Source organism: Acyrthosiphon pisum, chromosome A2 (assembly GCF_005508785.2).
Source record: "Acyrthosiphon pisum isolate AL4f chromosome A2, pea_aphid_22Mar2018_4r6ur, whole genome shotgun sequence".
Taxonomy (NCBI): Eukaryota; Metazoa; Arthropoda; class Insecta; order Hemiptera; family Aphididae; genus Acyrthosiphon; species Acyrthosiphon pisum.
Genome location: NC_042495.1, coordinates 51,741,950 through 51,763,182, shown reverse-complemented (window position 1 = coordinate 51,763,182; position 21,233 = coordinate 51,741,950). Strand labels below are relative to the sequence as shown.

General features: G+C 31.4%; 1 protein-coding gene across 4 annotated transcripts in view; it reads right to left on the bottom strand.

Annotated features, from left to right (window-relative positions):
* The window catches only part of LOC100162402 (rap guanine nucleotide exchange factor 2), a 93,282-nt gene that overhangs the window by 7,490 nt on the left and 64,559 nt on the right, over positions 1-21,233 (bottom strand). For 2 of the 4 annotated variants that reach the window (XM_029489625.1, XM_029489626.1), the window contains one exon: positions 9,572-9,647. In XM_029489625.1, the coding sequence (XP_029345485.1) occupies positions 9,572-9,647 (76 nt within the window). Of the gene's footprint in view, positions 1-9,571; positions 9,648-17,704; positions 18,933-21,233 lie in introns of those variants that run through there. The other 2 variants (XR_003839467.1, XM_001952552.5) reach the window with 2 other exon arrangements.

The window sequence follows — 21,233 nt, the reverse complement described above, 5'->3', positions numbered from 1 at the left end:
TTTTATATACATATATATATTTTAAAATGTTACTTTAGCAGTGAAAAATTAATTATTACACACATAAGTTTTATAGTAAAGGGGAATATATAATACTAAAATAGTATAATGTATATTAGCCAGTTCCGCCCTACACACTATTATATACTATATATTTGCTCACGTAGGTGTAAACGCTAAGGGATAATTATTTACGCTTCTTGTGTCCAAGCCCGTGCACGACTTTGCTAACTACCTACAAATTTACACTGAAATACTGCATTTTATTTTTAAAAAAAATAGTTTAAATTAATAATAATTCTTCAGAAATAAAAGAAGAATATTTGTTCAATAGTTCATTTTGTTGGAACTAAAAAAAAAATCGAATATTATACAATTTTGAACCTATAGTAAGTAAAAGAAAAAAAAATCGTTCCAATTCTTCACAGTCCGTAGTAAACTAAAAAAATCTGAATAAACGCCAATAGAAAATTAACTGGAAATCCGTTTGAAATTAATTAGCTAACAAACAAAAACGTTTCTATATTATACATATACTATATTATAATATAACAGTACGCCTATTGTAGTATATTTTGTATTTTTTAGTTAATATAACTGGTGCATTCAAATTTTGTTTCATTGTTACTTCAAACTTGAATTATTACCTATCTAGAAAATAAAAATGATTTTTATGTAGGATTCAATATAAGTAGTAGGTAATAGGTATCTATATTCTCAGTTTAGAATGATTAGCTGATGATCTTTATTTATGTTCATTACGAATGATTCATCTGTTATGTTTGTCGTTTGGTGTTCAAGCTATAGTGACGAATTCTTATGGAAACTATTACTATAAACGTATATTATTCCCTACTATAGACATGAATCACTATACATAATCACAATTCATACCTATCTATATCGTATAATATGTGTGTCCATTATAGTATAATTAAGGGTGATTCATAAATCACGCTCACTCTCATAAATTAATCAAATTCTGATTTTTGGAATTTTTAAATATACCTACTTAAAGACCATAATTTAAAGTCCTTGAAATTGTTGTACTACTTAAGGAGTGTTCTTATTTGCGATACAAACTTCTGCTTTTCAAATGAGAATCCCCACTATTTGTATTACTGTAAATTACTTTATGGATTATTTTTTGGAGAATTTTTTAGCATCTAATTCAAAATTCAAAAGAGTAGTTTCTCAGTTGACAAAATTTTTATACCAAGAATAATATAGTTCTAAAAACTGTTTTACAAAAACATGAAATAGATGTAAGTAATTATTAATCTAATATACTCATTATACCAACTCAGATATTTTTTACAAATTTAAAACACCAATAGACATAAATATTATTTACTATAATAATAAAATGAACATAGCTCCCCCCCCCATATCTTTCAAAACTATTATTATGGACCTATGTCCTATATATCAACATATTTTTCAGAAAAATTATTCACTAAATAAATTACAGTACAAATAAGGGGGAGGGGGTCTCGTTTGAAAACAGAAGTTTGTATCACCACAGGAGTACATGACACTGTTGAAGTAGTACAAAAAATCTCAAGAATTTAAAATTATAATCTAATTACTAAGTGTATATTAAAAAATTCAAAAAATTATATTTTGAATAACTATATAAGTGAAGAAAAAAGGGTGTGAGCATACTTGGTGAGTCAGTATATAATAAATTGTTCGGATAACTGATCTAGGTAGTACATTTATTTATGATGGAATTATATTTGAATACTTGTTTATATTTTTGATATATGATACTAAAATATAAAAATTTGAACGTTTCAATTTTGGCAAATAAAACATACCTAATCCTCGTTAATAGCACCAGTAGCATTAGGATTTATGAATTATGATTATACGGAACATATAGGTGTGTATGGAGGCAGTTTCTTTCTTCTGATCTTAAAATATCATCTCAAGTGATGATGAACGAAAAGAAAACATCATTCATACATATAACATTATGATTGGTGAAAGTTAATAATTTTTATAAATATTTAGTACAGACTAATAGAAAAATGTTCAAGTAAATAGGCTACTGATTTGCACTGTTTGTATTGTGATCAATAAAAATACAATATTTTTTACTACAACATTTTTTACTTCTAAGCGAGGACGACCCCTAAACAAGTAATATAAATGTATCAAATAAATCAAAAGTCACAAGGACGTGGGTTTATGGAAATACTTTACTTACATAATTAGTTCATTCAAATTTGCTTTGACTTACAATACCAATGTTTATTAGGTATCAAATCAAATCCTATATGTATGAAACAAATTGTTTCCTTTAACTTAACAACGAAGTTCAAAATAAAATGACTGAATTTTAATAAATAAGTCTAAACAGCTAAACATTTTTAAATGTTTTATAATAAGATATAAAGTAATGTGAAAATAATAATAGTTATATTATTAAATAATAATTATACGCTAACATCACAATTTTCATAATCAGACTAAATGTATAAATTTTAAATTAGTTTTTAACAACGATGAATGATTCACCTACATTTGAAACAATAAAGAAAATATCAGATTTAAAGTTTAATGGAAATTTTAATTAATAATCATTCAATTAATTGAAACGGAAATTACATGTTGAGAACTCTTCATAACAGTCAATATCAGAATTTAACAAATAATAGTAAAGTTATACAAAACTCGAGTGTTTATAAAAATTGGCGTTGCTATATTTTACGGAAAAAAATTGTTTAACAATCGATGCGATTTGAAAATTGTAAAAACATAGTAGGTGCTATGTCATATTAAATAAGTGATGAAAAATATGATGAATGTAAAATAAAATTTACAAATTGCGAGTTGGGTGTTATATTAAGGCCTTAAAGGCTTAAACAAACATTTTTATTGTAAAATGACTAAAAAGGTTCCGATCTATAAATATTATAATATATGGAAAATTACTTATTTTTAATTTTGTAAAATATTATATTCAAATAATATATTGCGAGGTAGGTACCTATATAATATATAATATTATGATGTAGTCAAATCTTTCTTCCAAAAACTATTTTAACTCGTGTATTTGTAATCAAAAAAGTATTACTATATTATCTGCGGGTAAAACTTCCAAAACGACTTGTTATAAAGCGCATAATAATATATTACATACTCAGAATTAAGTAGATACCTATAATATTAATATAGTTACCTAATCTTAAATTTCATATTCTAATAGCGGAGGTAAATGCACGGTACCGCACATAAAAAAGATGTTTAATTCATAAACGATATCGAAAATCGAATGACCTATATATTATTCTATAAGCAAGGAACGACAATTCACGTTTATATTGGTACATCAGCATCATGTATAAACGTTTAAAAGTCGTCGAAGGAAAAAAAAACCCTTCACACAGTTATAACATAATATAGTTGAATATATTTTACACAGCTATGACTGGTCTTATAATACACAGGTATTTTTGACGATTAACGATTACGACCGAGTACTCTTGACACAATGTGTGATGACGTGATGTGCATAATACACTACTACGGTATATATAGCTAGAAAAAGTGTAAAATATAAATTTTTAATAAAAAGTGTAAAGGGACGCCAACTGCCGAGAGGGTTGAGGGTATCAATCACTGGGACTCTCAATGTTTACTGGTTTATAAGGAGTCCCGACCAAACCATCGATAGTTTATTTCCGTATTTGATTACAAATTTCACAATAAATTTTAAAATCATAATATTTTGAAGGTTCCTGGTACTTAGAAGTATCGCTGGTAAATCATGTAATATTATGTTCCTATAGCTAGTACTTATAAATATACCATTGATAATTTAATACGTTCCTTTTTTACATTGGTAGGTTACATTCATACAAATAAAAAAAATAATATAATTTAAATAATATGTTTAGGTAATATAGATACTAATTTATTAAGCTTATAGAATTCTATGAAAATATCTATGTATATATATATTATATGTTAGAATTGTATTGATCGATCCCAAATATAGTTTACTATGTTCAGGATAGTCGGATAGAACACTAGAAAAAACTTAAATTAGGGCCCATTATTTATATTAAGTGACACTGGCTAGTTTGCCTTGTTGCACTACTGGACGCACGCACAACGTCGAAAATTTGGTGGTTATAACTGCATTACTGTTGTATACTCGAAAATTATATCAATATAATATTATGTTGTATTATTCTATATTATTATAATATCGAACCGTAGACATTGTATTCTAGCGAGTGACACCGGAAAAAGTTTCGAATTCTTCAATTATTTGGCGGCTGTGACACACTCTGCAGAGTCCATGGACAGATAAAAAGGAAATAAGAAAATGGCATCAAAAAGAGAAATACAACAAAATATAATATTATATAAAATATTACACGCAACACCCCATAAATACTCGGGTATATAATAATAATATAAACGAAAATATAATATACGAAAACTAATAAAAGAACGGAATGAAAACGTAGTTTCTCGTTGTTATAATAATATTTATATTTTCTCTATAATATGAACCCGGAAAACCGACGCGCTGTGTGAAAGGGTATACGAGTAGTATATATATACTACACACATAATATAATAGTAAAGAATATACTATTATATATGACGTGGTTCAGCCCTGTTGCGCGCCCTCCGCTGTTACACATAGTACATACGTCGATAAAAATAATAATAATAATAATAATAATAATAATAATATATAAGGAGGAGAGAAAAGCAGGCACACGCACACGAAAGGAGTCAATCATAATATGCCCCCGTACACGCGAGACGTTTGGAGGGGCCGAAAAACGACGGAGGTGTGCCACCGTCTCCACCGTCAAAGGAACTATGACTGGACGGCAGCAGTGTAGTAGTAAGTACACGAGTGGTGGTGGCAAGTGCGCGGGACGACAGAGAGGTATGACGCGGGGTGCAAAGGAGGTGGTGGGCACGATGCGTGGGTGTCCGTCGCTACCGCCGACTGCCGGCGGCGGTGCTTTCGGATCAATATTGCGCTTAACCTTCTCGTTTTTTCGGTGTTTTCTTTCTTTCATTATTTTTATTTTTTAAATTTTATGTTATCTTGTGGTGGCGAGGTGAGGTGCGGTGGTGGTGGGTTTCAGACACTTTTTGCTTCAACACGACGTTTTAATCTCTTAAAAAGTTCTCCTGTCGATGACGACGATATAATTATCTGTACAAGTCTCTCGGCAGCAGTATCTCTCTCTCTTACCCTGTCACTGTCCAAACTTATAATACTACGTATACAACACGTCATAACTCTTTATACTTTATATTGTTGCGGTCCCGGATCACATCAGTGCGCAGTCAACAACGGAGGAAAAATAACCGGTTGATTGCACGCGACGGAAAACTTCCCTGTTGGAACTCCAGAGAATTATCGTTAATTATAATTGATAGGTATAGGGTCATTTTCGTGATTTAAGGCGATTTCTTTATTTTCTATAGTGTTACGCAGACACACAAACGCCAATATATATATTTTACGATTGTTTGGGGCCAGTTATAGCGTATAGAGTATAGATCTACATATATCAAGTACACACAATATAAATTTTCCATTTTAACGAATATTTATCAAGAGGGGAGGGGGCAGTGTTGCTGGGAAACCACCGGTACTTGGTACTTTTGGTTAAATCTATCTAATAGTTGTAAAAAAAGAAAAATTATCGGAGAAGCATAGAAACCATAGAACCTCATATTTTTTCTTTATTCAACTTTGTGAACATTTTTCTACGACCTACACCCCTCTACTGAGTTAATAAACAGTAAGTTGCTATACCTATTTTATAATATGTATTTTTATTTTATTTTAAATGTTCAGTATTTCAAACTTCATTTCCAAATTTTTGTCATTCTTTAATACATTAATAAAATCACATTAAAAATTAAAAATACTGAATAGCCAAATTTCAGAAACAGTCTTGGAGCATACTCGTTCTTAGTAAATGATTTGCCTCACCGTAGAATAAATTGTTCTTGACTTGTTATCCAATATATATTTGGGGAAGCTTCGAAAATTGTTAGAGAGGCAAGCCCATGCGGGGGAGACCATGCGCGGATGACATATATTATTATAATATAGTTTGAGTCGGCGTCGTTCAGTGGGTGGGTGGGTCGCCACGCCACTCTATATATAGTGTGTAGTGTTCTGTCACGAGTAGCTTGCGTTCTTCTGAGAAATTCGTGTGTTATTATAGCTTTTTTCGTATAATTTTTACTTGTAAATGTTGTAATACGATCTATACACATTTCAATACAATACAAATACACGGCGTTGTATTACACGTAGATGGTACATAATATAATAATAATATAATAAGAGTTCGTTCAGCGATAACATTTTATCATTTATAATATAGTAATATAATTAGAGTAGTATAGAGAATGTATAATAATAAATAATAATATAAGAAAAAAAGACGCTACGTAAATTACATTGTTATTATTTATTACCATGATGTGAAGTTTGCGATATAAGTATATAAAACGCTGTAATCATAAAATACTACATTGAGTACCTACTGACCATTGGTAAATATCAGAGAGAAATTTTGACGCGTAACGACGGCATTGATGTATAGGAGGGATACGTGAACAATTTTTTTATTGTCCTCGACATTTGTACTAATATTAATTTAACGAGAAATCTGAACAGCTGTGATGCATACAAACGACTAATGTGAAGAATGTGTAATACACTGTTGCTTGGTGTCAGCATTACTAATAACTAATAAGTAATAATATCTACTAATAAAAATATGGCTTCACAGCATACAATAAAGTACCCGCATGTACGCACGTGTAACTGTATAAATAATAATTACGGAAATTGGTAAATGGTAATTGATTGAAATTTTAATTAAAATCCATAAACTAAATTAAATTCGAAGGAGAAAAGGCCAGGGAATCGATCATACAGAAACAACATAATATAGCATAGTGTTGCAATATAATAAAGAATAAAATAATGGATGGCTAGTTATTTGGATTGCAACGGCATGTTCACAGTTTTCTTTTTTACATTAAATTGGACGAACACATGCGATTTCAATTATTCTATAGGTAGTTCCTAGTTTTTATAATGAAAATATATGTATTTTTAAATTATCGACGGGCGCACGGGTGCTTAATGACAAAATAAGTTATTTTTTGTGTTCACTGTACGAGTATAATATAATATCGTGTTAAGAAATACCTAGAGTATACCTCAATTATAGCTAACGAAAAAATACAACTTATCAACCATGAGTAAAACTCATTTGAATCATTTATATAATTATCAGAGTAGAAAAAATGTTTTATGAATTATTTTAATATTAAATACTAAATATTATGACTGGGATATATTTCATTTAAACATTGCACTATAGGTACTTTAGAATTTATAATTTATAATGGTAGTAAAATTACAGATCACTGTGATTTGAAATTCAATATGTATGACCTTTAGAATTATATTACTTGAAACAGTAAAAACCAAAACAATTAATTAGGTATAATAATAATTTTTGAAAAAAACTTCTTTTGAGTAATTAAAACAACTAGGTAATTTAATTAAATACATACAAATATACAATGAAACAAACTGTCCAGTTAAATAATATCAAAAATGTTTCAAGTAATTGCATGAATATATAAGGTACTGCTGAATTGGAGAAACAAATAAAATAAACTAATTAAAAAAAAAAAAAAAACTACCTACTTGAAAATACTATAAGCAGTGAGACAAAGTTTTTAATTATAAGCATTTAATTAATTTCAAAAATAATTTAATAATTAAACATAGAGATAAACATCATTATTTTAATTTCTAAAATAATAAAACGTAAGGACGTAAGGTGAAATAAATTATTTGTAGAAATTTTAAATAAAAGGTATAAGTTTGTTTTACCAAGAATATTTTAACATTAATAAAGTCGAAGTTTTAAAGTGTACCTACTGTGTAAATATTGATAAATTTCCACAAACAAAATTTTAATTTCAAAAACCATTATTTTATCCAAAATTGTGATTAACTTTTGAACTTTTGAAGTTTAAAGGAAACTTCTTATCTTAAAAACTTATAAATTATTTTATTTTTCGGTAATGGTACCTAATTAGTATAGACAAGAATACATTTTAATTTTTAAGGATAATAAAGTTTGATATTAAATTTAGATATATTAATAATACATTAATCATACTAATACCTACCTAACTATGTCATTATTATGGTATATATTCGGACATCCTCATATAAAATATATTATTTTAATACTATTTAATAAAGGTTAAATTAAAATTATTTTTAGATATAGGAATGTGGTGTACATTTTTTGAAATAAAATATAGTATACCTAGGTATACGGCTATCCCAAATATAACGATAAATTTATATTTTTCATTCATTAGGTATAGTTGTTTATTTATATATGAATTTGATGACTTATTACAAGATTTATACTTCCTACCAAGTTGTCAAAATGTATTGATTTAATTATTATTAATTATTCTATATTAATATTTATACCTTTGGTCCTGAAAATTCTTAGTTATTAAAATAAAAAATATACCGAACATATTATATTATATATATTACATAGATCTTCACGTACGACTCCAACCAAAGGCATACGAAGGGCGATTTATGAGTGACTGAATACAATGTGATATATTATATAGTAAGGATAATGAGTGAAGATTAGTACAATATTATATTTTGTTCAATATTTTCTTGTGATTTAAATGTAAGTTGTAACTAAATTACTATCGCCCCCTCCTCACCACCCGTTAATTTGATTTCGTGAGTTGAGAAATCTGATTATGTATTTTTAATATTTTTCAACTACTATTGTAACAATATATCAGGAGCATTTTATTAATTGTTCACGTTTTTTTACCAAACAAATAAAATTTAATTGACATTTATAGAAAAAAAAACTAAAAAAATTGAGAATGTCCGTAAACAGCTCAAAAACAGTCAAAATATTTTGAAACTTACTTTATCTAGTATAGGAATTGATAAATTAAATTTATGATATAAATTTCAAGTGTCCACGGATATTCGTTTTTGAATTACAACAAAATAAGAAAATTAAATCAAACAAAACTAATGAGACGAGAATTTATACCTCCTAGAATTTACTACAGCACTGTGCCCGACACACATATTATAAATATCATATTCTTTATTATCCGGTTACCGCTGTAGGCATATTATATACTTTCTGCACGTTATCTGCAGATGTGTAGTATAACTAAAAAAAACACCGACAACCATAAACGTTTGTTTATTTCGATATAGATGCGTCCGCGTCTATAAATCATTATTCGATAAAAAGACCATTTTTGTTTAATCACACGCTGATTAATGCTGATGGTTTTGGCTTGCGGTGCAATATATTTTTATACTCTTAACTCTGTACGCAATTAGAACAAATATCCACTAACCACCGAAACCGCTAACAATAATATGATATAACGTATATTCCAGCGGTCGTAAGAAAAAAAACGGATAAAATGTAATATAGAGGTCGATGACTAATAACGAAAAAAAAACATCACTTACCACCAGCATCTCTGATGGTTCCAACACGAAACATTCGTTGGGTCGTCTAGCGTTGCTTCCGGTTCGTTTTCCAAAACTGTAACACAAAACATCATAATATTAAACAAATGTATACTTACACAAAGTTTGGTATAGTCAAAAGTGGGAAAACACACAACAGCGGACGTTTATTAATTCCTCCACCGTTAAAACGTATATTGTAATATAATATTTTGTACAATTAGTTGGGGCAACAAACATAATGTATTATATGCGAGCAATATACATAAATAGGCACATATTATTATAGTATAATAATAATAATAAATTATAGCAATACGTAGTAGGTATACAGTGAATTGTACATGATGTATTTAGAATTTCGACAAAACAGTCTCCTCGCACATACGGCACTATTATATACTCGTCGGAAACCAAGGCGAATGTATACGCATTACGCACATAATATATATGCGATGTATACCTAAAACTCAAAAGCGTAAAAGAATGGGACAGAGCTAAATCGCACATGTCGTAGGTTACAAGCACCCAATTCGACGGGGATTTCAACTCAATTATATATTATCTGTATATAATACACGTCGCACTGGTGGTGAGGGAGGTCGAACGAGTGGTGGTGGCAAGGTGGTGGTAGTATGTGTGTTAGGGATTGAAATGCAACACGGTCACGCTGCTAACTTTTCGGGTCACGGGTAAAGGGATCGACCCTCTCCTGCACCCCAAAGACAGTGAGTCTCTCTCTCAATGTACAGGGTGTAACACAACTAATGTCACAAACAGATGTAAGTATAACTGAGTAATATTTTTATTTCTATAAAAAAGTACAATGTTTTTTAAATATATAATAATTAACAATGATCGTAATGATAACTAAACATTTTTATTTCTGATTAGAATACAAATTATTTCATAGTCAGTTAATTACACCTGTCAGTTTTATCTGTTACACGTTGTTTTTACGATGGTATATATTTTAGTGTTTGGATATTTTACGAATATAAAATTATGAAATAATTCATAAGATATTTCAATTTTTATAAAACACCTTTTTGCATGCGTACAACGATTTTATTAATAACATTTTTCAAATTATGTTGAAATTAATAATATAACTAGGTAATTACAGTATTAGGTACACATGTTTTCATGTAGAATATCAACATAATATCATCGATTACACTAAATATTAGGTTTCCAAAATTAGCTAAAGAAACATACAAACATGGATAAATGTGTTTATGTGTATTACTTAACTTTATTAAGTATTAACAATATATTTTTACTTTTGACCAACAGATAAATTGTAAATTTATATCATATGTGATCGAAATAAAATAGAATATAATATACTGCATCAATTATCAACATCATTAGTAAGAATAAAATTAAATATTAATTTTTTTTATCAATATATTTAAAATTTAAATAATTTGCTTATAATTTAGAAATTAATTTGGTATATTAAAACAAATTCTATAATATTAAATCACAAATTACAAGAGATAAGTACAATATAATATCATTAAACTTCAATGCTCTATAATAATGTTATATTAGTTATTACAATAAATTTTAACTGTTGTATAATATTTTAAGATTCAAAGTTAAATAATATACACTATACGGGGGATACACCATTTCACCAAGAATTATCGACCACTTTTTTATCATTTAATAATGCATTTATTCAAAATCTGATTTTTGGAATTTGTATGTACGTATATTTGAAGAATATAATATTTTCAAATACTTGGATGTTTTATACCATTTAAGCCCTGTCCTGTTGCAATACAAGGTTATTTTTTCGAATGATCAATATTTTTTCAATGTCAATTGCTAAGCAGAAGATTTTTTTTAAAACGTTGATGCATTTGAAAAATTCATATTATAATTTCTATAATTTTTAAATCATCCACATCTTCTAAGCCATGGAATTTATATTATCATGGGCTAGTATTGTTAGTAATAACTCAGAAACCATAGGTAAGTTAGGTTAGGTACTCGTTAAAATTTCAATTTATATACCTATACATTAACATTTTCAAAAAATCAATGGTTTAATAATTTTCAGTAAATATGGGAGGGGGGGGTTCTCATTTGAAGAATAAAGAGAATCAGGACTTAAAAAATTAACTTTTTTTAAAATCATAATTTGGATGAATGTATAATGAAAGGCGAAAACTGGGCATGAGCGTGTTTGCAGGTGAATCACCATGTCTATCTCACACTATGAATATTCTTTTTTCTTCTGCGTATACCCCCCGGTATACCCGCAGTACACGCACAGAATAGATTGGAATTAGTTGTGTCCCGAAATATATTTATGTAAATTGCGGCTCATTTATTATTTGGAATAATATTTTCCTCCTCACGTTTATACTTAATGCCGACATAATGTGTCTTCAGCACGGTTAATACAGGCCGGTTTCTTAACCTGATATCCGTTGCGGTTTTCTATAATAAGCAGAGAAATATTTTTCGATTTGTACGGGACGTCACGTGACAGCACTGAGCGAGTATGCCAATCGTGTGAATAATAGGCTCGTTTTAAATTGACTACAATTAAACATACGCGAGTGGTTTCTGAGCCGTGAAACTCTTACATTCGGCAATACAAATATACAATTCAACAATCGGGATGAAACTTACAGATCCTAAATATATATAAATAAATGTGTGTGTGTGTGTGTGTGTGTGTGTGTGTGTGTGTGTGTGATGGGGTGTTGTTTGGTCGATATTGAAGGCAACAATTTTATTTCACGCATGTGACACGTTTCATTAATCAACTGTCATATATATGTATATACGTATAATATCTACATATAGGCGTCCTTCTATACACACTATTGTATGTATATATAGGTATGTACGTAGCGGAAAAGGAAAAACGTGGTACGTGTTAAAAAACACGCAAAAATTAAAACGAAAAACAAACTTCGGTGTAAACCTTTAATGAAATAATCTATAATATATTATTATATATGAATGGGTGTGTATGTGTATATATATATATAACACGCAACAAGGTATTGATTAGGTACTCGATATACATGCAGTATACGACAAACATTAATAATTATTTTTCTATTATTAAAATAATATATGCGCCATACAGATACAGTCCTGTAGCGAGGCAGATATGTTCATAAAAATATTAGACTGCAGACGAAGAGATTTTTTACAAAATATTTTTGGCCCACCCCTTGACGGTTTAAACATTTTATGATTAATTTGTTCAAAGCTACTTTATTGAGATGATCTATTAAAATGTGATTTATAATTTAACTTTGAAGTTCAGAAAGTTAAAATAAAGTAGGTCCCCACTCTGCTGTAAAGTAGAAGTTGAGTGGACCTCATCATCATTGATTAGGTCACTGTAATTAGTGTAATTGATGAGTTAAATTTGAATTCAATAATAAATTATTGGATAGGTACGAAAAACAATTCTGAGCGGATACGGTCTGTCAGCATATTATCATACAAATTTATTGCAGTAATTTATTTTACTATTAATAGTACGGTATAAACTTTAAATAGGCATACAATTAATCTAAAAGTTTTTAAATTGTTATTGTCGGTATATAAAACCATTGATTAATATTTAATAATAATAATTTATAATATTATTTATAATCAATGATAAAACATAATAATATAAGTAAAAGTTTCAAATTCCCACGAAAAATATTTTTGAATTTCAACAAACTATAACTACAACTATTATTCTTCGTTTAAATATTATTTAGTTTATTTAGTTCCAGCAGAACCTTGTATACGGCTATTTGATTTGAGCTACACCAAAAAAAAAAACGAAATTGATACTGGGAATTCTCTATTTTGATTTCTTCAAAGTACCAAGAAGATCCATTTTTCTACTAGAAACCACCATCCAACCTTTAAAATCAAAATATTTTTTCTACTATAAGTATAAATCGTGTAAATACATTCATTATGTTACTCAGTATCAAAAATGTGTAACACTGATAATTTTTAAACGGATATTGATAACGGTAGCTCGTGATAACTGATAACCGAATATCTTAACTTATGTAATATGTTAGTAAGTTCTATTTAGTAAATACTGATACTCATTTTACCAAATATCTGCCTACCCAGGTCGACTCAGAAGACCCTTCTTATTCTTTGATTTAGACAAGTTGTAGTTGTGCAACTTATATAGGTGTAATGGAAGCACTTTTTATATGATTATTTATATATATCTTATACATATTTAAGTCTGAATAAACATAATCATAAGGTTTAAAAGGTTAAACATAAGGTATTTAACAATAATAACAGGTCTTTAATATTCAAGGGGTGTTCTAAACTAACCGTGTTGAGTGTAGTTCGTGTCTTAAAAAAGTTAAATATGTTTAAACCTAAGTATGTATTGTTATGGTAACGTATTGGCATGGCACAGTGGCACGGTATATAATAAGTTCGCTTGCCACACTGCACGATACGATGCGGCAACGATTGTCAGGGCAATAATTATGAATCGTTTATCTAAAACTCGTAATCGTTTTCATATCACAGATAAACTGTTTTATTTGTCAACTGTATTTATAAATAATATATTACTAACAAGTAATAAGTAAACTATATTAGCTAATTTATAGGTAGGACACTTGTAATTTAAATATTATTATTATTGATATTTTTTATTGGACTTAGAGAATCGACAAATATGGTCATAACTCATAAGCGTTTTGTGGGGGTACGGTTGGTTTTAAAAATACGTGTTCATGTGGGGCGAAGATTCGTCGTAAAGAACCTGGGTGTTCAGTGGTCACCCATTTGGTAGCTTGCGATGTCGGACGACGCCTGTCCGCAGCACACATTAGTGATTGCAGCCTACCACCGCATTACACTATGTCTCTTAAATATTATTATAATATAAATGCACATTATACATTTATAACACAATAACACAGACACCGTACAATGTGTCAGTGTATAATGTATATACTAGTCTGTATACTCATAAACATTTTCGAAAAGAGATCAATTGTCACGGGTCGTATATATTAAGATAAATATAAAATATTATATGGGACCATAAGTGAGGGGAATAGAGAAGAGAAATATACAAAAGGACGCGCAAATGATTTTTTTTACACGAATAAGTAAAAGTTTTGTATAAACTCAGCTTCATCGATGCACGAAACCATCGTCATAATCATCACATACAAAATTTATTTTTAAACAGTTATTTTCACGATGATGATAAGCTGCACTTAATAATTTGACTCTTAAAATAATAATATTTACGCTTTCGATACACCGTAAACACCTTTGACTTTGGTGCACGAAAACATTGATATAGTTCCTTTTCTTTAGTGTTTCATAATCATTAATCTCGAAAACTAAAGGTTTCTGCTTTGAAGTATACATTAACTTTTAATCACAGGTATTACGAGTTATATAAATTGTAGATACAACTAACACGCAATAAACGAATACAATAGACAGCACAACTACTATTACTACAAGTTGATTAATGATAAAATAACTATAGTTTAATTTCCAGAAATCTTCTCAATGTCTAATTCGTTGACAAGAGTACTAAAAAATATTTTACTTAGGTATATTTGATTACATACGGAAGTAATTAAAAATAATTAGTTGTATTATTTACATTTGTTGTGCTTTAAACAAGTCATAATTTTTATGCCAATATGTCATAATAGTAAATTCATAATAAATATAATTTAACGGATAGTATTAAATATAATAATAGTATTTATATAATAAGTAGTTTATTATTTTCAATAAATATTTTATTTTTTTAGACAATAACACACGTCAACGAATTGATACTATTCAAAAATAGATTCGGAAAAACTACTAAAATATAATAAAATATGGAAATAGTTAGAATATATTGTGTAACCCAAGAGATTGCAAAATAATTGATAACGATGTTTCCGTTTGTAGATATAGAGTTAGTTAGAATTATTGCTACTCGTTAGTATAATAAAGTGTGGCAATCAAATAAAATTATTGATATGCATTTGTTTTTTTGAAACGATTCCAAGCATATATGGAATAACCTTATTTTTTGTTTTTGCAAACCCTTGAGGATTGTGCATACAACTGAATTGAATTAAAAAAAATCAAATTCACGGTGTAGGTGTGGGTACTCGTTGTTGGTGTTCTATATTTTTCACCCAAAATGAGAAATTAAAAGTATATATAGGTATCTATTTATATTGTTTTGTGTACTTGAACGAACAAATACTGTGAAAACACTTTCCGAGTGACAATGTAAAATTAATAACTGTCATACAAATACCACCGACGTTTCCCATAACCAAGTAACTATAAAAGAACGGTTGTGCGTGTATTGAGGTCGGCTGTCGGCTATACCTCATACATTTTTTTTCATTTGTACTGTCAAAATATTTTTCTAATACCATCGTTATAATATTGTGTACTTCAGAAGTTATTATATTTTATTGGAAATGAAACTTCGCTATACAACCGATATACTCGGACAAGTAGTATATTTTATTAAAATCCTATTTGCATTAACAGTGTTGTCTTATATTCGCTCAGTATTAATATAAATATAAATATAAAATAGGGTAAATAGATGGAGCGCTCCGAATAACAGAACACTTATGAAATTCCTAAGGACGCCATTATTATATTATTCGATGTACAGTGGATAAATTTTTTGAACAGGTCAGTAAAACGAAAAAAATACTATTAAATCTAAATAATACACTTATTACATAAAGCAAATAATATAATAAGTAATAACAAAAATGGCTGTCACGATTGTTTTATTTTAGATAGTTATTACGAAACCGCGAAACTAGTGAAATGGATATATTATATAGTTTATATTTAAATTATATTATAAAAAATGTACATAATATACAATATTATAAATCTATATCAGAATAATAATAATAAAAAAACTATATTGATATAATTTAAAATATTATAACATCACGTTTTAAAAACGAGGAGCGGACGACTGATGCTAACTGAATACCTATCACAAAAACAACAATAATAACCCCATCAGAATTAAACGCGAGCCAGTATTAATTTAATAAAACTTTTGATGCGAAAATGATAGGTAAATTACGCAATATCTGAATGTTATTGAGCAGATATTCGATATAATGAAAAACCGCAACCTAGAATCAGTGGCGGCATTAGCAATATTCGTTCGCCTCAATTCGCCCCCTCACGCACACACACATACACACACGGTAAAACCTCTAGTATTACCAGGCTCTTGCCCGTAATAACAGAATGTCTCTAAAAGATTATATACATATTTTTTTATTAATTCGATGAGTTTATGACCGAGGAAATACAGAATGTAATACCATGCATTATGCAGCAGTTATACAAATCCGAGTAATAAAAAATCGTATATATAATCATGTGACAAAACCGATATATCCAAATTATATATATTATCTTTTATATTATGGCCGATCCTGCACGACGTTGACCGTGATAAATTGAATAATGGCAGTGGATTTACCCTGTCTTAAACTTCGTGAAATGTAAACTACACATAATATTCTAGGCACAGCAAATTGGGTGATTTGACCAAATATACAATTCAGATCTAAAATTGTATCCAATTATAATAATATAATAATTATATTTTATTTTATTTTGTGTAATCAATGGCCACACAATTAAAAAATATTAGTTTTTTGTGAGCCAAAAAATTGGTCTGAGAGCCGGTTTTTAAAATGAGAATTTTGGAAAATTGACTTTGGGGTGAACCTACGTCCTCGGGTATAGAAATACCTAAGCACCAAATTTCAGAATCATGAGTGCAATAGGCTGATGAATAATTGCTTATACACAACGCACCTATTATTAATATGGATGAATTATATCCTCAATTATATCTGTCGATGACCAACTTGATAACAAAAAAACCTCTGATCCGTTGTTCACGGTTTCGCACAAGCATGCCTCTGCACGGTTAAAAGTGCGCATTGAGCGTCCTATATATTATTATCCTTATTATTATATTTTGGTCAGTGGTCACACGTGACTTTTTCGCCCCAAAAAAAATTTAAAAATAATATTTCCCGAGTTGTAAGTTTGCGCGGATCACTCTGCCACAAGAGGTTTTACGCGCGTTTTACTGACCAAAACGAGTATCGACGGTGCGGAGACAAGTCGACAGCCAGATACGACGATTTCTCCGTCACCGAATCGGCGCGGATTGCCTTGATTCTGGGCACGGTGTCTTGGCACACGACCGGCGTGTCACCCACCATTATGGCGAACGGTATTTTCGAAGAACCGGTGGCGTCCAACCCCACACCGCCGGCACTACTGCTATTAGCCACCGCCGCCGCTAGCTGTTGTTGTTGTTGTTGTTGTTGGCTGTGGTGAGGGTGCGGCGGAGGCGTTTTCGGCCTCCTGGCTGACCGACGGGGTGAATTCGTCAGGCTGTTGCCGCCACCAATATTAACTCCCGCGACACCCTGCTGCCGGCGGTCGTATACCAACAACAGGTTCGGGCTGGAGTTTTGTTTTTTGGCCGGGCATCCGACGCTTGTCTGCTGGAGCAATTTCGGCGACTGGCCATCATCGGAGGTGGCAGAGACGGAGTTAGAAGAGGCCCCGCCGATGAGGACTGGCGCGCTTTCGGCTCCCCGTGGCGTTTTGGGCAACACGGACTGTGCGAATCGGGCACAAGCGCTCTTAGACTCCCGCTGCAGGTTGACCAAGGTCTGCAGGTACGGCAGGTTGTTAGTGGAAGACGACGACGGCGAGGCGGGGGTGGCTGTGCTAGCAGCCACGGCGGTGTTGGTCTTGCGTTCGCGACTGTTGTGGAACGAATTCCACCGACGGATGGGTTCCAAGAAGTACTGTCTGGATTTGCGGGAAGCGGGCCGCGACAGTTCGGGACTGGACTCGTTTTTCAGTATGCCGTTCTTGCATTTCGACGACGACAACGACGGTCTCCGCTTGTCGGCGGCCGCCCCCGGTAACCGCTGCTGCAGCAGCAGCTGTCGTTGGTCGTCGATGCGCTTCTCAAGCTGCTTGGAATGTTTTTTCATCGTCGTCGTCGTCCTCGGCACCGGCGTCCGGCAGCAGCATGTGCGGCGTGAGTTCGCAGACGACGACCGCGGCGCGCGACGACCCAAACCCGGACGGACCGATGCGGACGCCACGCACGATTCACCACTGTCGGGACGACGGTGGCACTGGGCGCACAGGCCGCCGAAACCCATCCCTGGCGACGCGGTGCGTGAGTGGTAGTGGTGGCGGTGGTGTGTGCGGCGGGCATGCTCACGCCAGATGGCACGTAGTGCGTCGGTGCCGGTGCGGGCAGGGTCGTTCCCGCCGCTGCAGCCCGCCCACGCCAACGCCACAAAAGTCGTCGTTTGCCGATTCCCTTGCTCGCTCTCTCGGAGAATTTCGGCATGCCCTCCCCGCCCCTCCCCCTCATGACCAAACATCGAATACATATTATCATCGCATATACATATACCATATTATACGGAAAAACATTAGCGCTCAACGAACGCACAATATATTATATTAATATTATTATTGTACACGACGCGTAATCCTATACAGGATGTTTCACCAACCATTCATCTTCCCCATTGCTTCCTTTAATGAAGAGTTCATTCGAATTTCGATTTTTGTAACTTGTAGGGCTTTATTTTGGAATACTTTAGTTTTTGATGCAGCTTTAGGAGTGTCCTGTAACGACACAAATTTCGTTTTTTTTTCTCAAATGTGGACAACCTTTTTTACAAAACATATATAATATATAGAATATGCTCTTTTTGATTTTTTTTTTATGTATCTAAATTATAAATTCGAACGAGTAGTAAGTGTTAATGTATATTAAACTTCGTTTGACAATAGTCCTAGAAAATTGTTTAGTTTATAAAATAACTGTACCTACCTAATATATTTTATAATATATAGCCGTCATATACGCTATTCATTATGCTCAAATATAGGTTTTACTAATTTTAAAATGTTAATAGATACACCTATTATATATATTATTTACTATATCTTTCAAATCATATTATCTTTAGTAAGTACTCAGTTTAAGTCATAAATTACTCGTTGGAATTTTAAATTATAAATATACAAGGGCGTCCGCGGGGGGGGGGGGGGGCACGCCCCCTCCCCGCTCATTTATATAATACCTAATTTGTAATTTGTATAGGATTTTATTGCATTTATTTGCATTTTATATAGCAGTCTTGGGAGGCGATAAGAGGGCTAATAACTGGTAAGGTGCCACAAAATTGTAAATTTTTTTTTACGATGTGATATAAAAGACAGAGCTTATGCCTTTATGGTAAGTGTTTTATTTTTTCGCTGCCCCCCTCCCCCCTCCCCGAGAAAAATTTCTGCGGGCGGCTTTGTATATATATCATACATGCATGAATCATTAAAAAAAAAAATCCTCTGCTTAACAATGTATAGGAAAAAAAACCCCATTATATTATTTTTAAATTTTAAATTTTAAAAATTGTTTTTTTTTTATACTTAAACAAAAACATATACTATGGCAATTGCCAATTTGGGAATAGCATTATTTACTCAGTAATTGATACTGTACTTAACTATAAATTATTACTCACCTATATGTTCTAACTTATAAATTTAAAATCTTAACATATAAAATCTTACCTAATTAACTTATTAGGATGAAGGATTAAACTTTTAGGAATTAGGAATAAGTTGTATCAAAATATTTATAAAAATTAATAAATTCTAAGTATTACTTTTTTTGTGGGTTCAACTATATATGGGTATAAATGGTTTTTTTTTTTATAAGACCCATTTAAACCCGCACTAAAATATTTCAACGAAAGTCCCTGGGTGATTTTCTTTTTTTTTTAAAGTTTTTATGGTCATTTACCAATTTATTAACCCAACCCTGCAGTTTATTAAAAAAACCTGGGGTTTTTCTAACCCCGATAACGTTTTATCAAAGAAATGGGTCGGTAGAGTTTATCGGGTAAACCGTGAGCTTAATAATATGAATACGAACGTTATAAAATAAAATGACAGAGTGCATTCGTTAAAAAAAAACACAAGCGAGATGCGCGTATAAAGTGTTTGTAGACGTACGAGAACTGTGCTACAGTGATACGAATCGATTACAGAGAATCATCGTTTTGCCGCAAGATGCAAACCGTGACGAGGAATTCGCGAGAGACGCGGCGACAACAAGTCTATCGCGCGCGCGACAATTTCTCCGGCAGTCGGCACACATCGGTGGTACGATGTAACGGCCACCAATAATTATATAGTATTATTCAAATGATTTAAATACTTTATAAACAGCGCAATTAAAATAATACATTACGGTAACACGAGTGCACGCCATATAGGTACGTGATCTATAATACTCAGTCAACGAGTTGTACTCGACGATTCTGCTAATCCCCACGCGTCACCCTACCACCGAGACCGGTTCCTGTACATAGCAGGGTGTCGCGTGGGGATGTGCAGAACAATCGATTTTCGAAGGACCGCGGAGTGTTCTCTTGCTGGGCAGAGTAGAGATTTTGGATTTTTGAACGCATGCTTTATGCAGTAGACCGTACGACCCTCCGCCCATCAAAAATTTTTTGGGGCAATATTATTGTGCTTGCATCTGCCACCCGGTACAAATACAATACATATGTAT